This window comes from Tinamus guttatus, unplaced genomic scaffold (assembly GCF_059628265.1).
Source record: "Tinamus guttatus ecotype Peru unplaced genomic scaffold, ASM5962826v1 Tinamus_guttatus_pri_ptg000098l, whole genome shotgun sequence".
Classification (NCBI taxonomy): Eukaryota; Metazoa; Chordata; class Aves; order Tinamiformes; family Tinamidae; genus Tinamus; species Tinamus guttatus.
In genome coordinates this window covers 412,690-428,344 of record NW_028288632.1, presented here as the reverse complement: position 1 = coordinate 428,344, position 15,655 = coordinate 412,690, and the positions used below count along the sequence as shown (strand labels likewise).

The following is a 15,655-nucleotide window of genomic DNA, read 5'->3' as shown; positions in this document are numbered from 1 at the left end:
CTGGTACGTGCGAAAGCACAGAGGCAGTGCAAGTAGTTTGAGCTCCCCTTAATCATCAGTTTGTAGGCAGAACACGCTTCTCCTATGCAATGCTGGTTACGTAGCTCCAGGGAGTAAATCCAGCCGACCACCCCTCTCCCTCATCCTTCCCCGCCAATAACTCACAAATTCACCCACTCTCTTACCAGAGACGTTGGCAAGGTGTTTTTTTGTTTGTTTTTCTGTTTTTTTTTTTTTGTTTGTTTGTTTGTTTTCCAGCCTTAGACCAAGACAGGGCAGCAGTTGCCTATAGCTGCAGGCTGCAGCCCCTTTATCCTTCCCCTGCCCAACAGTGCCAGGCAGGGCAAACATCGTGCTAAGGTCCCTGCTCAGTCACTTTTGACTGTCGCCATGGATGGCGCCGCCACATCATCTCTGCACAACCTATATCAATGCTTGTTCTTATCAGCAGTGTAGTCTTTTAATGCACTACTGTGTAAGTGCATTTATGGCAGTTCAGTTTGTGTCTAACTTGGCCTTGTCTTTCACTGAGCACCACTGAGAAGATTCTGGCTCCTTCTTCACCTCTCCAAAATGGCCATCCCAACCCTGCCTTCTCAAGGCTGAACAGTCACTGAGCTTTCAGCCTCTTGCGTCAGATGTACCAATCCCTTCATCACTCTCCTGGCCCTTAGCTCCCATGTCCCCAGTGCTCCCATGCTGGCCCGCTCAGGCCTGAACCCAGCCCTCCTGCTGCGGCCTCCTCAGGGCTGAGCAGAGGGGAAGGCTCGCTGCCCTCGGCCTGCAGGCGACACACAGCCCCAGGCAGCTTGGATACCACTGCCACAGCGGGGCACTGTCAGCCCCTGTGCAAATAGCTGCCCCCGTGCAAATAGCTGCCCCCACCCAGCAGGAAAAGATCCTCTTCTGGAGGCCTAGGCATGCCCAGATTGTTTGAATGTTCCCTAATCTGGTCCTACCCTGCCATGTCTTCTTTCTTCCAGCCCTCCTCTGGCATTTGGAGAACTTAGATCGCTGAAGACAGGTCTTACCAGTAAGTGGGAGGGCAAAAGAGGCATCGAATACCTTGGCCATTTCCATAGCCTTTTGTCACCATGCCCCCCTGCCCCACTTAACACAGGGGCCCACATTTTCTCTAATCTTCCCTTCACAGCTGATACATCTGTAGAAGCCTGTCTTGTTGCCACTCATGTAAACATAAAATATAATCATAAAGAGAAATATAAAAGGTATTTGGAATATTGAAAGGGCTCACAGAAGAATTCAGAGCAAGACAATAACCAGTCCTGAAAAGCAGCAAATGAAATAGTCAAAATAAAAGAGTCAATATGCAGTGTAACCACAACAGAAGTCTTTACTGTCATTTATGCAGATACAATGCCTAGTTTAAATTTATTTCTAGGAATTTTCCTTAGAAATCAGAAAATAATTTTTGTTTCACACCTCATACACCCTCTGCTGGACATTATATCCTACTTCTGCCACAAGATAAACCTCACAGCCAAGGGAATGTTTGTTTCAAGACTACAACCCTTCTCTTTTTCATGCTTTTAAAATTTGAGCAGATCTGTCTTTAGGTCCTTGCCAATAAAACACATGGTACCATTTAAATCTTCGTATATATGCACTATTACAAAACAGCAAGAGAGGCTTCAAGTTCTCCTCTTGCTCCTTGCTGTAGATATGTGAAGGCTAATGAGACGCCTTGACAATTTACAGACCAAGAGACTTAACTCGGGCCCTGGATTCTAGTCAAGCTGCACTGCAGTCAGTGCAGCCTCTTCAGGTTTGCATTAGTGTAGCTGGAAGAAGTGTCATGTTTCTCTTTTAGAGGCTGCACACTGGGGAAGAGGCATACAAGAAATATATTTTTTTTCCGGCATTAAGTTTACAGAGACATATCGCTGTCATTTGCACAACAGTCAACATTTTGAAGCCTATAGAAAATGCACGTAAATGGCCATTAGAAAAATGCACAAGCTAAGCTTGCTAGAAATACGTTAGTTCATCATGCTTAGTCTTGCTCTTCTGGTAACCGTGAAGGCTCAGTGGCCTATTCTCGTGAGGGAGGCTTCTGAACACCCGCAGATGCACAAACTCATCATTGCCAACATGGACCTGAAAGGTAAGGAAAACAGTGAGCTCTGTGCGATCCCAGCAGCTTTCAGTAGGAAGTATGGCTTCGACTGGGAAATGAGAAGGCAGTGAGAACAACCATCACCTCAGAAGACGTGATCTTGTGTTGAAGCTGATTACAAGTCATGCATTTGTGGAAATATCTCCTAAACCTTCTATTCCTGTTAATCCCCACTATGCCCAAGATGATACCAAATATGCAGCTAGGGAATTAGAGTTGCCGAGAGGTGGCTAACAGATTCAACACCTACGAAAAGTCTAAATTTGTCTGGCACAATAAGCACTCACATGCTTTGCTCCCACTTGCTTGTGCTTTTGTGTGGCAAGACTACAAGCACAGTCAGAGGGGGTTGGATGCATCAGTGTCTTTACACACCTGGATTTCATTTTTAATGCAATGTTAGTGCTGAACATCATGGAGTGATGTTCAAACCATTCTTGTGTAGTAGTTAGAGAAAAAAAAATCCTAACTTTATCCATGTAAAAAAATGGGATCCTATTCCCCGCCATCTTGTACCTTGATGAAGAAATTTGTTCCAGCAACCACCTGGGATTTATACTCTACTGCAGTGAAGACATCAAAGGTTTTCCCTTCTTTTTCTTCTAGCTGAGGCTTCACCTTAAGAAAACAAGAAGTTATTTAAGACTACAGCAAGATTCAAGTACTTAGGGCTTAAGAGGCTCAACACCAGTGCCCAAGTGCCGTGCAGGGCACTGCTGCTGACTTTCCTGCTTTTGAGAGTTACTAAAACATCAAAACGGACCACGTGAAGACTTGTATTAAAGCAAGGCCAAAAGTCTGTACAGGCAGCAAGGCAAGGCTGCAGTGTTATTCAATCACCACACACTGAAACTGTCTAGCAGCTTCCAGCAGAAGAAGTATTTAGACAAACGATTTCCTTTCTCCGTGTCTCAGCTTCCCTTTTTGTCCCGTATATTTATCAACATACATAAAGAAGTGGTTGGATGCCTATGCATGCGAGACTTCATTTTTTTTAAAGAGATGTTTAGAATGTATACACAATACTCATCCTGACAAAAATGGCTTTCTTCTGCACAGCCTTACTTTTCCAATTCAGAACACACTCATACCGAGCAGCAAAATGCACAAGCTTGAGCTTTAATAACATGGATTTGACAGTTCTCCCAGCCTGTGATACTCTATCTAGTCTGCAGTGTTTTCAAACTGCAAATACTTTCCAAATAATAACTGGGACATAATGACTTCTGAGTTATCATTTCCAGTTTCCAGAGGGTAGCATCAGTGCTCACAAGTCAAAAGAAGTACCCAAAACCCCAGACAGAGACACAAACTCATACGAGCTACAGCTTTTGTTTCCTGTACTTGGCTCTCTAGAACAACCCAGCTCTGCTACAAAATTCATGGCCAGGAAAGCAGAAGGTTTCAGGCTTTACTTGCAAGGGTAGTAAGAATTTGCGCTGGAGTCCTTGCTGCAAGCTCAGCACTCCCCAGCAGTGTTGCCCTCCTGCACTTTGACATTATTCAGGGAGACCTAGACAGGTTGGAGAGTTGGGCAGAGAGCTCATGAAGTTCAACAAGGACGAGTGCAGGGTCCTGCACCTGGGCAGGAACAACCCCAGGTGCCAGTACAGATTAGGGGTTAAGCTTCTGTAAAACAGCTGCATGGAGAGGGATTTGGGAGTCATAGAATCATAGAATCATAGAATGCTTAGGGTTGGAAGGGACCTCTAGAGATCATCTAGTCCAACCCCCCTGCACACGCAGGGTCACCTAGAGCACGTGGCACAGGACTGCGTCCAAGCGGGTTTTGAAGATCTCCAGAGAAGGAGACTCCACAACCTCTCTGGGTAGCCTGTTCCAGTGCTCTGTCACCCTCACTGTTAAAAAATTTTTCCTTAAGTTCCTGTGGAACTTTTGGTGCTTCAGTTTGTGGCCATTACCTCTAGTTCTGTCAGTGGCCACCAGTGAAAAGAGACCAGCACCATCCTCTTCACGGCCTCCCTTGAGGTACATAAGTACACTGATTAGATCCCCTCTCAGCCTTCTCTTCTCCAGGCTGAACAGGCCCAGCTCCCTCAGCCTCTCCTCATAGGGCAGATGTTCCAGGCCCCTGATCATCCTTGTGGCCCTGCGCTGGACTCTCTCCAGCAGCTCCACATCCCTCTTGCACTGGGGAGCCCAGAACTGGACACAATACTCCAGATGAGGCCTCACCAGGGCTGAGTAGAGGGGCAGGATCACCTCCCTCGACCTGCTGGAGACGCTCTTCTTAACGCACCCCAGGATCCCATTGGCCTTCTTGGCCTGCCTTAGGAGGAGTGTTGCCAGTAGGTCAAGGGAGGGGATCCTGCCTCTGTCCTCAGCTCTGGTGAGGCCACACCTGGAGTACTGGGTGCAGTTCTGGGCTCCCCAGCACAAGAGGGATGTGGAGCTTCTAGAGAGGGTCCAGCGCAGAGAAACAAAGATGATTAAGGGACTGGAGCATCTATCGCATGGGGAAAGACTTGAGTGAGCTGGGCCTGTTTAGCCTGGAGGGGAGAAGACGGAGAGCAGATCTGATCAGTATGTATAAGTAGCTGAGAGATGAATGTAGGGAGGATGGGGCCAAACTCTTCTCGGTTCCCTTCCTCCCACCCACTGGGAGTCAGAGAAGGGAGAAAGTGAGCTCAGAACTAGAGCAAAAAATCATAGTGTAAAAAGAGGGTGGTACCGCTAGGTATAGGGATAGCGCTGGCACTTTGCTGTCTGCCACTCCCTCAGCAAACCTAGCTGCTGCACAAGACTGCTTTTTAGATGTGAAAAGTAGCCCGGCGCAGCGCATTTTCTATGTCCACCAGAACGCTGAACAGTGTAGGGCTGCAGACAGCTCAGAATCACAAGGCAGTGACTTGTCAGAGCACATGACAAACAGACATCCTTGCTTGGGGGCGGTAAAGGGAGAGTGCAGGGAGAAACACTCACTGAAAAACCAGCCATGGTTAAAAGTAATGGTAATAAATTTAAATAATTTACTAAATGGAGGGTCTGACTGGGTATAAGAAAAAGCCCAGGGACTTTGAGCATTAGAAACACAGTATGTTTTGAGGGAAGCACTTACTTGTAGAGGAAAAGCATGTGTTGCCGTAACATGGAGAGTTATTTAAGATGCTATAACTAGCATCATTCTTTGGAATTACCCCTTATTAGAGTTGAATTCTGGTTTGTGACATAACAGAGATCTTTTCTTGCTTATTTCTCCCCACAAAAGTGGTTACAAAGTTTAGACTTCATAAGAGAAGGAACTCCTTCCAGCTGCTGCCTCCTTTTGAGATAGAAAGCAGATCTTTTAGACTTCAAACTTCACACATCAGAAAGCAAATTGATTACTAACATTACTCCTAGGTACTACATCTTCTGCACAAGCAGGGATAGAGCTCGAAAGTACCCCAGGGGCACCTCTGCACTTAATGTGTTCTCCACGTTTGTCTAAAATTTCCTCTTAATATCTTCATCTCGCTCTTTCTCAAGTGGATAAAACTTTAACAAAGATCAAGCAGCCACAGGGATGGGCTCCAAATTGTTCAGAATTGCTCAGTACATTTCTGCAGTTTGTCAGCCTTTCTGCTTTTAAATGAGGCAGCAGTGGGTGGGTGAAGGAAATAAGTTTCTGTCTAGAGCACTGGTTAAACATCTGGACCTCTGAACATCCATCCCACAGAGATGCACCCCCAAAGCAGTGAATTTAAATCTATGACTAGTAACTTACCACTCTGTTTACATATAGAAAACAAGGCCTGCGAGGCAAAGGAAATGCACACGTGGAAAAAAAAATGTGCAGGACTTTGAGCATACCAGCCTTGGTGGGAGGTGCAAACTTAAAGCTCTAACTGGAGATGGGCAAGCAGATTATAATGATGGAGAGGCATCGCCCCAAAAGGATGCTGGCAAGGAGATGAGCTCCTCCAATTTGCTTGTTGCAGGGTATCCTCACTGCAGCTCTGCATTAGTGTGCAATGTCTTTTGACATTGCAAAAGAAAATAATAATGAACAAATAGAAAGGACAGGTCCGTGCTATAAAAAAACTGGTAGCCAAGGCAGATGAGAGAGTTTTCAACCACCTCATACAAAGCGCAACAGGCAGGAATAAAAGAGAATGCAGCTGGGTATTGAGGGTGAGCGCAGAACCAGCCACACTGCCTGCGCCCAGCGCTGAGCAACTGAGCTTTGGGTCTCACCTAACACGTTCCTGCTGTGTGACTGAACGGTTTGGCAATGCTTTATGGTGAATAATAAGCAGTAAGCCAACAAAGTGAAGTTGAAAGCAAGTGAAAGGCTGCCTTGGTGGCCCGAGGAAATCGGATTGCGCAGGTGGGGGCCTGCCGGGCCCTGGCACCGAGTCTAGGGAGCCTGATGAGATGGGCAGCCGCACCCACGACCCCCGAAAGAGTCTTGCGAAAGCAGAAAGGGCTCACGGACCTGACACCAAAACCCGTAACAGTCGCTATGCTCTTTGTTTTTTTAGCTTTTTTTAAAGCAAAAGCAGAGGGAAGCGGGGCGATTCCCCGCGAAGGGGGGCACTCCACGACGAGGGTGCTTAAACGGCGCCCCCGCCGCCACGGAGCCGCCGTGCAACCGCACCCCCCCCGGCGGGGCGGCCCGCAGCCAAGCGCCCCCACCCACCGCGGCGCACCGGGCCGGCCCGCCCGCCCTCACCTCGTCCGCGATTCGCTGCGTCTCGTCAGTGGCCGCCTGCGCCGCCGAGATGCCGCCGCACAACATGGCGGCGACCTCTGCTCCGCTCTGCTCTGCTCCGCGCCGCTCTGCGCGGCCCCGCCCGGCCCAGGGAAGCGGCCGGGCGGCTCCCCCCGGTCCGGGGGCGGCCGCAGCGGCCAGGGAGGGCGGGTATCAGCGGGGAACGGCAGAGCAGGGTGGTGCTTGTTTTGTTGCTGTTTGCTTTTGTTTTAATACTCTCTCATACAAAGGAGCAGGACCAGTTTTCTGCAGATATTGCAGAAAACTTCCCCCCTCCCCGTGCAACGTTGGCGCCTGCCAGGCAAAGGAGGAGAAAAAGCTGCCTACAAAACGAGACAGGGAAGGAGCTCAGGCCTCAGCTGAGCTGAGGGAGTAGCTACAGACTGCACTGTCCCAGCTTTGCTCCACCCCCCCTTTTGTTTTCTTCCATCCAGGTGAATCATATGTCACCTATATCCCATACTTGCGCTAGCAACATGGATGGCTTCACGTGCTGTGACTCCCTCCTTCACCCTTTTATTGTTCCATTTTCTGTCTTGATTTTGCTGCTCCTCAGGCAGCCCAAGAGCCAAAGACTAGGGTGAAGTAGCCTGTGCTTGCTCTAACGAGACGCTCCCTGGCAAGAGTTTGGGCTGCGCGTCCAGTTCTCTAACTAAATGTTTCCTTCTCCCCGGTTTGAATGACCAGATTATTTATTTATTTATTGTTTTGTGGCGGGAGAAGGCCTTCCCCAATATCGCTTGGTTAATTTGGCAAATGTAACAGGTACATCTCTCAGCAGTGGGTGTTGCATGCTGACTGGTGGAGGTTTGGTTGCAAATTGCCTTTATAAAGAGTATCCTCTTTTTTTTTTATTTTTATTTTTCCCAAGCTCCCCTTGCATATAGTTGTGTTTCACTAAAAGAAGCAGTAGGCAGTGGGTCTCCACAACACGTAGCTTGAGGCTTGCAGCACTGGCTAAATGTGCAGTGGGAATTCATAGGGGTTCGTCCACAAATTGAGCATGGGCTGATTTGTCACTATAAAATTATGGCAGCTGCGGGAGCTGCATCATGCATCAGGACATTTATATATATTTATATATATAGAGAGAATAGTTTAGAAAAGTGCCAACATTATTGACTGAATGCATAGGTAGTGAATATGCTACTCCCAACAGCCTGTGAACAGTGCTAAGTTTTGAAAAGAAGGCTGCCATGGGTTTTCATGTTGTGTATGTTTGTGCATAGTCTTCAGTTTATATCCTGTGGTTTCCTCATTTAATTCAATTTGAGCATCTACTTTCAGTGCTGTCAGCTTCAGAGATGACTCTTGGTGAAATGTCTGGCCTATAGCAGTAATTCACAACCACTAACAATAAAACTTCTTGCCTAAACCTTTGAAGAGTGCTTGAGGCATTAAAAACTATATACATGCATACACACTGTATATATACACATAAACTAACTATATATATATATATTATTTTTTAAGATATTTCTGCCACCTAACGGCTATCTCCATGCCCTCACCTCATTTAAACTTAAGAAACTATTCTAAATTAAGGATGAAGGCCAGGTTGAGCAGTGTGATTTTTGGGGAGTAGTGAGCAGCTCTCACTAGGTTCAGTGTTGAAATTGATTTGTCACAAGTGTGGCCGCAACACTTTGTGTTTTCAAGCTTTTTTTTTTTTAACTTTCCATGCAAAAGTTTAATACCATAATTTTCAGGTTATACCTGGTTGAACTGGTTCATGCAGTTATATGTAGTAATTAATATTTTAGCCCATTGCATGGTGAATGTAACAAATCAACAAAATGGTTAAACGAAATTGTCTTAATATCATGCTCCTAGAGGTTCTGTACTTTCATGTACTCTCCTAAGCCACAACTCCCTTCCTTATCCGCAACAAGTGGAGGTGGCAAGACAGAATTTTTATGCAGTAATGTCAGCTGTAAGTTTTATTTGCCTGCTCTGGCAAAGAACAACCAAGCAAAACAGCAGAGTTGTGATAGTCTCGCCAAGGCATTCACCAGGTCCTTTGGACTCCGCTCAGGCTAAGCTGCATTCCCGTATACCTTTCTGCTGTGGTCTAGACTATGTATTTGATAAGAGGTAGAACTGGCATCTTCATGGCAGCTGCTTGTCCTTGCCCGTGGGTTCTGGAAAGAGGGAAATAAATTCTACAGCACAACCGCACCCTTTCCTGGATCTGTAAAGAGGGAAATAAATTCCTCAGCATAACCGCACCCTTTCCTGCTAGGCTTTCTTGGGTCACTCCTCATCAAGCCACAAAGACATCTGTTCTAATGACTTACTTCCAACTTTTCCCGTGAGGATGGAGAAGCACCAGCCATACCTTGCAAAACTAGGAGCACTTATGTCTCCTGTTAGGGGAGCAGGACAAGCACCAAGAAGAATGAAGTTCTCCTATGTTCTCTTCTAAAGTCTTTACTCTTCAGATATAGTACGCACTTCTTAAAGTAGATGCCTTCTCTTCAAGATGGGCCAGGAGGGAAATATTTACCCTAACAATCTTCTGTAAAACTGCTGAACATCTGGTGCCTTGTGGGAGCCAAAATACACCCCGTTTTCTTATTTACTAGGGTGTATGTCTCAGAACCTGGGCCTGTATGTCTGTCTTCCTCATCCAGTCATCTACCAGTCTGCACACTTCAAATATTTATCTTCTCCTACAGTTATATTAGCACTCTGGGTAGATGGGGTGAGTTTTGATATGTCTGCATCTCAACTCCTCCATTTCCTTTTGTTTCATTTGCCTTGTTTCAAGCTCACCAGTATCATCATGATTAGTGTAATGCTACGTGTAGGTATGAGGCAGATTAATATGGCAAAGCACAACATTGACTATGGTGTGAAAAGTTTAGCCATGTATGCCACGTGGAATATTACAACAGCAACACATCATTATGCGTACAACTACTAGTGACATAATCAATCATGGATACATCTCGCTGCTCTGGCAAGGTTCTTCTGGGAGATAAGACAAACTGCTCTCCCCCCTCCACCAAAGCAGTGAGGCCTGAGGTGAAGTCACCTCAGCTGGGAGAAATCAGCAGGAACATAGTAGCTTGGTCTAATGTAATGGAGTCAATGTTGCTCCTGCTGCTCCTACTTGTGAGCAGAAAGGAGAGATTGGGACATTACTAAATATAAATAGCAGGGTGCTCTGTCACTTTAAATACTTTACATGTTCACAGCCTTGGCTGTACACAGCATGCAGGATGTTGGGCCTTTTTTATTTTCCCCATGACCGTGTGTTCCCCAAGTGAAACTGGGCATCTTGTTTTTGTAGAAGGGAAAGTCCTGAAGAACATGGTTACAGATCACATATACTGGATAAAGAGGGACTATTATACATAGTGGGAAAGAGGAATATTGTACATAATTGTAAAAGCAGAGTATAGTGGAATTGCCTAATTGCCTCCCACAGTCAGCTGAGTTTGCAGTCTGGCAGGAAAAGATTACAGAGGCAAGGCAGCATACAGACTTCTGCTTAAACCCCACCGGAGGCCGTCTTCACTTGTCCTTTCAAGATGTCCTGATTTCAGTAAAGCAAATGCAATTTCAGTTCAAGTGTCCCCAGACACAGGCTTTGGACAGTCCTTCCTCTGAAGGTGTGTTACCCTACCGGTGCTAATATAGACTGTGGTGGGGCTGTGTCACAGACGTGCATCTTTGTTGTCTTTCCCAATCAGAAGTAAGAGGTGAGCAAGTTCCTCTTGGGGACTGGTGTGGTTTTCATGGTCATCTTTTGTTAGGAATGTACCGTGTTCTCTCTGACAGAGCCACCTCCAGTGCCTATGAAATTTCGAGAGTTAGCAGATGGCTGGGAAGGCTCCTCCTCAGGGCCTGGTGCCTCTCCTTTTGTGTCTCCTGCCACTGACTCTTGTGAGCTGGACTCTGGGCTGGAAGCTGGCAGAAAGCTGGGCTCTGCACTGAGGGGATCGTTGTTCTGCAGGGGAAGGAGGGCCCGGTGCCGCATCAGGCTGTCGTCACTGTTCTGTGCTTCCAGGGAGTTCCTGCGCTTGGTGCTCCTATTGGCCATGGCATTCTTCTGTGGCTCCTCGAAGCTCAGAGACAGGGTGACTGTGCCGCTCCCGAAGCTGACCTTTTGTTTGCACCCACGCTGCTGCTGGCGCTGCCGCTCTGCAGAGGCTGGCAGAGGGAAAGGGTCTTCATGGTTGCTCTTGCTGCTGATAGAAGAGGAAGGGGTGGAGCCAGTAGAGCCTCCGAGGCTGTTGGAGCGCTTGCGTGACACATTGCTTCGTCTCAGGGTGGCTCTGGCAGCCACTTTGAAAGCATGGGCGGCTGTACTGCATCGCACCTCCTCAATTGTGTTGCGGGAGGGCTTGAAGAGGATAATGTAGACTTTGTTAAAGAAGATGCAGGCCAGGAGCCCAAAGCTAGCGGCCAGTATTGCAATCACCTCCACAGCAGAGACAAATTTGCCGTATGTGCTGGCATAAGCAGGGATGAAGGAGATCCAAACAATGAAGAAGATCAGCATGCTGAAGGTGATGAACTTGGCCTCATTGAAGTTCTCAGGCAGCTTTCGAGACTTGAAGGCAAAGAAAAAGCAAATGGCTGCCAGGAGGCAGGTGTAGCCAATGAGGAAGCCAAGCGCCATCAGGGAGCCTTCATGGCAGGTGATGAAGATAATCTCATCCTCCAGCTCATGGTTGCGGTAACTAGATGGGGGTGCTGTGTACAACCAAATCACACATATGACAATCTGCACGAACGTGCACAAGAAGACCAGGAGGAACTGGAGATTGAGCCCCCACCACTTGCGGTGGAGGCTTGTGGGAATCTTTGCCTCAAAGACAAGCAGGACACGGTTGGTTTTCACCAGGATGCAGGAGATGCAGAGGACAAAGCTGATGCCAAAGGCTGGCTGTCGCAGACGACAATTCCAGTCCTCAGGTTCACCAATGAAGAACAATGAGCTGGAGAAGCAGCAGAGCAAGGAGAAGAGCAGGAGGTAGGACAGCTCACGATTTGTGGCCTTGACAATGGGAGTATTGCGAAATTTGGTGAAAACTCCCAGGACAAAAGAAGTCAGGAATATTCCTAGCACAGCGAAGAGAGTCAGAGCAATCCCGAAAGGTTCTGTCCAGGAAAGGAACTCTATTTGCTTGGGGATACAAGATGTGTGGTTCTCGTTGGACCAGTAATCCTCAGGGCATTTGTCACAAGCACTGGCATCTGAAAAGTAAGTGACAGGAAGAGAGGTTTGTTACTGTGAGAGGTTGAAATGGGTGATGAGATAAATGGAGGCTACACACCAGCTTTCATCTTAGATACAGAGGGGCTTTCCTTCTGGTGCAGGCAGTTGCCCAGTATCAGATCTAGAAATGTTCTACCATGAAACAACCAGTCATGCCATGCTATGTAGCATAACACAAAGGACATTTAATGCTAGTTAAAAAAAAAAGGCCTTCCCCTGCACTATAGCTTTTGAGATCAATTTCTTGACAAAACTTTGCTTTTTTGATTACTATGAGCTGTTACACAAGTTCGGTCCCTTGCTTTTTCCACAGAGTTTAGGATCAGGTTAGAGGATCACCTTCCTTCACATTTTTGGAGTGACAAAAGCTATTGCTATAGTGCAACGGAATTTTCTTGTGGCTGCATCAGAAGCTTCCTACGTGGAAGTCTTTTTCAATTTCTCTGCCTTTTTCCTAATTGACAGTAGGAGTGACAAGCAGACTTAACAGAAGGCAAGGCCTGAATTTGTCCCGAAGTATAGGGCTCAACTCATACATTTTTCAGAGAAAGCTCCTCCAGGCTTTCTGTGAAGCTCCCTTGTAGAGCAGGGCATAGCAAAAAGGTTGGGCTCTCACTGCCTCTCCTGTGTCTGGTCTTTGGAGGAGTGGGGTACCTGTTTATTTGGACTGTGACTTTGACCAAATTAATAACTCCATTAATAGGGAGTTTGTAAAAGATTCCCAAGGAAGGGGTCTAGCCCACTTTCCCCTGTCGGCTGTTCATTGGGACTCTGACTCAGCCCTGCAGGGAAGTAACCTTAGCAAAGCTGTGGGTGGTGATGCCCATGAGAGGCCTTGCACGGTCCTCTGCAAACCTCAGAGGAAGTCTGTGGGTATTACCTGTTTCATCGCTGTACTCCCCATCAGGACAGTCCACGCACTCAAAGCAGCAGGTGGGCTCTCCCTCAATAATGCCCTTCCTGGTGCCTGGGAGACAGTCCCTGCTGCAGTTAGAGAAAGGCACCTGCAAAAAAAGACCCCAAGGATGGTTAATGGTGACAGTGGTCCTTCCAGAGCCTTCAGGATCACAACAAGGGATGGTAGGGGAGATAGCAGATCTCTGTAATTTCTGTTGTGTTGTGGGCACTGGGAACTGACATGTGTCCCATCGTACTAAAAACACTTCTTAGATGAAGATCAATCTGTACTGGCAGGAATTCAAATCAGCCTTAGAGAGGAAGGGCTCTTAACTACTTAACCCCAATTCACTCTCCGTCTTATACATTGTATATTCGCTGGTAATGATTTATGGGAATTAAAACAGGTCCTTAACGTCCGCTCCAAGCATGTTCTTTTGAAGATCATCTCAAACCCAGAAGGAATAATTAACTAAATTACATTAACTAAACTACATTAAGTAAATTCATAAACAAGAAGAGCTTTTCCTGGTTTTAGAATTCTGAACATCTAAAGTGCAAATCAGAACCTATACGCAGATCCAAAAAAAGGCATGTACATCTATATGGTGTACACCTTAGGTTTTTCATGCTTACATTCATAGAAAGGATCTATAAAGCCCCCAGCTAACTGCTTACGTATCTAAGTTTATTCAGAAAGGTAATTCAGATTTTTAGACTTCTGCTACTGCAAATTATTACGTATGTCAGCTGTTGACTGTGCATATTAGCTCACCTCGGTGTGCTCATGTCCTGGCAGCAACTGGTCCAACAGGCATGCTTAGTGCATGCCTACAGACAGGGACAGCAAGAAGTCACAACAGGTGGAAGTCAGGATCTCTTACACAAAAGCACGACCTAAGCCTAAGCTTCTGTTTGGGAAGCCTCCATTCACCCTGCTAAAGGTTTGCTACTGTGCAGAGAGGAGCTGAGGCCTCACCACAGTGCTTCCTATTTATCTGCTAAGCTGATTATCCTATCAGGGAGACAGATAAATTGTTTTGATGTGATTTGCTCTTGACAAATTTATGTTGTCTCTTTCTTATCAGGTTATTAGTTTCTAAGTGTTTATAAAGTATTTTATAGTTTTTATCATATCTTTTTGGTTACTGAAGCTAGCCTCAATTGTGTGTGATTCCCTTGGCTCTCCAATGTCTCATTTTAAAAATAAAAATTACCTCTCTAATCCTTTGAGACATCACCCATTCTCCACACTTCTTGTAAATAAATTACTTGTACTTCTGAGATTGCTTTGTCTGACTCCTTAAGTGTTCTGTGGGAAATTTCATCACGTTCTGCCAAAATTAATACATCTTGTCCACTCTTTAACTTGTTGTTGTTGAACAAGTTGTCAAAACTTGTTCTTTTGCAGGTCTGGCAAATGCTACAGCTCCCCTGTTAAAATTAACTACATTTAATCTGTTTTTGATGAAAACTGAAGCACAGAAAACTTCAGTGAGTAGAATACTGGGTACTCTCTGTGACCAGGACCTTTTCATTGGGAAAAATAAAGGCAAAAAAAAAAAAAAAAAAAAAAAGCTACAGTAGACATAGAGATCACAATCTCTTTAACTGGAACACTATTTTCATGCCTTGTTATGACAATCAGCAATGTACAGCCATATTTATAATAGTTTAGGATAGAGAATGAAGATAAAAACCGTGCTGTCAGGGGAATTCATATCAAGAAAACATGATTACTCTAAGTGGGAAAAAAAAAGGGGGGGGGGTTAACATCCTAGCTTTTAGAAGAGGTGTCAACAGTATTTGCAGCGATCACGAGGGGTTAGAGTATCATATTCTTTTAACTCCACTTACAGTTCAAGCAGTCTTCAGCTGGGATTAGAAAGCCCTGAGCTCAGTACTCCTGCTGCAGTGTGCTCTAACCCATGCTCCCTTCAGGGGAACTGAGAATTTAAGCCATATCTGAAGCTGGTAAATCTGCAGTCAAACAAGGATTAACTGATGGTATAAACATGCCAGGCAAATGTAGCCACTGCAGCAACAAATACTGAGCTGTCAGCAAAAATGAATAATCATTTAGGTGAAGTAGCATAGGCTGTCAGTGACCCTGCTGAGCTAACACTCCATGTCACTCCCAAGCCACATGCCTACTAAGTAGCCTCTCTGGGAGCCATGGCTTTTTTTCTAGGGTGCTGCTGTTGGTTATAGCAGCTCACCGGGCTCCTGCCCAGAGCTCTCTGCATTGCATTCCCCCAACTAGGGGGAGACAGAGGCTTAGATACCAGGGAAGATACGGTTATGCTGAGAAGATGTTGCACTTGCAAGTAGGTGGAGTAGGACTTAAAAGCAATGGATACATCATTTACTTTTGAGACATAACAGGTCTCTTCCACTAGATTAAAAAAAGAGATTGGTGCAGCTCACAGTTTGGACAGGAGATTCAAGCTAACACAGGTAAAGTAACAGGCTTTGTTCTGTTTGGTTTGAAAGGTAAGGGTGTGTGCAAGGCTGCAGGACTTGGAGGATGAAGCCTCCAGAAAACAGTTGTGAATTTAACTAGAAGAAATAAGAAATGCTTTTTCATACAAATGGAGCAGGAGTGGAAGAGGTGTCCATTTTCAGTAGTAAAATTGGCACAGTCAGGAAAATCTGTCAACAGCAATGAATTTCTCAT

General features: G+C 46.0%; 2 protein-coding genes and 1 long non-coding RNA gene across 3 annotated transcripts in view; all 3 read right to left on the bottom strand.

Annotated features, from left to right (window-relative positions):
- The window catches only part of LOC148595429 (uncharacterized), a 194,442-nt gene that overhangs the window by 127,173 nt on the left and 51,614 nt on the right, over window positions 1-15,655 (bottom strand). The window lies entirely within an intron of this gene.
- Window positions 1,432-6,927, bottom strand: LOC104574643 (cystatin-B). Its single transcript, XM_088520798.1, has 3 exons — window positions 6,813-6,927; window positions 2,654-2,755; window positions 1,432-2,118 (listed from the first exon to the last, which is right to left on the bottom strand). Exons 1-3 carry the CDS (start codon window positions 6,876-6,878, stop codon window positions 1,990-1,992), a joined length of 297 nt encoding a protein of 98 aa, XP_088376924.1. The 5' UTR covers window positions 6,879-6,927; the 3' UTR covers window positions 1,432-1,989.
- CASR (calcium sensing receptor) overlaps window positions 10,024-15,655 on the bottom strand; it is a 34,178-nt gene continuing 28,546 nt past the window's right edge. The window contains exons 5-6 of the mRNA XM_010221894.2: window positions 12,962-13,085; window positions 10,024-12,059 (exon numbers count right to left, since the gene is read on the bottom strand). Of these exons, the coding sequence (XP_010220196.2) occupies window positions 10,609-12,059; window positions 12,962-13,085 (1,575 nt within the window). The 3' untranslated portion in view covers window positions 10,024-10,608. The remainder of the gene's footprint in view (window positions 12,060-12,961; window positions 13,086-15,655) is intronic.

Coding starts and splice junctions, on each gene's coding strand:
- LOC104574643 (XM_088520798.1), bottom strand. CDS start 6,878: ATGTTGTGCGGCGGCATCTCGGCGGCGCAGGCGGCCACTGACGAGACG. Junction 2,756..6,812: donor CGCAGCGAATCGCGGACGAG/GTGAGGGCGGGC, acceptor TGTTTTCTTAAG/GTGAAGCCTCAGCTAGAAGA. Junction 2,119..2,653: donor GAACAAATTTCTTCATCAAG/GTACAAGATGGC, acceptor CTTACCTTTCAG/GTCCATGTTGGCAATGATGA.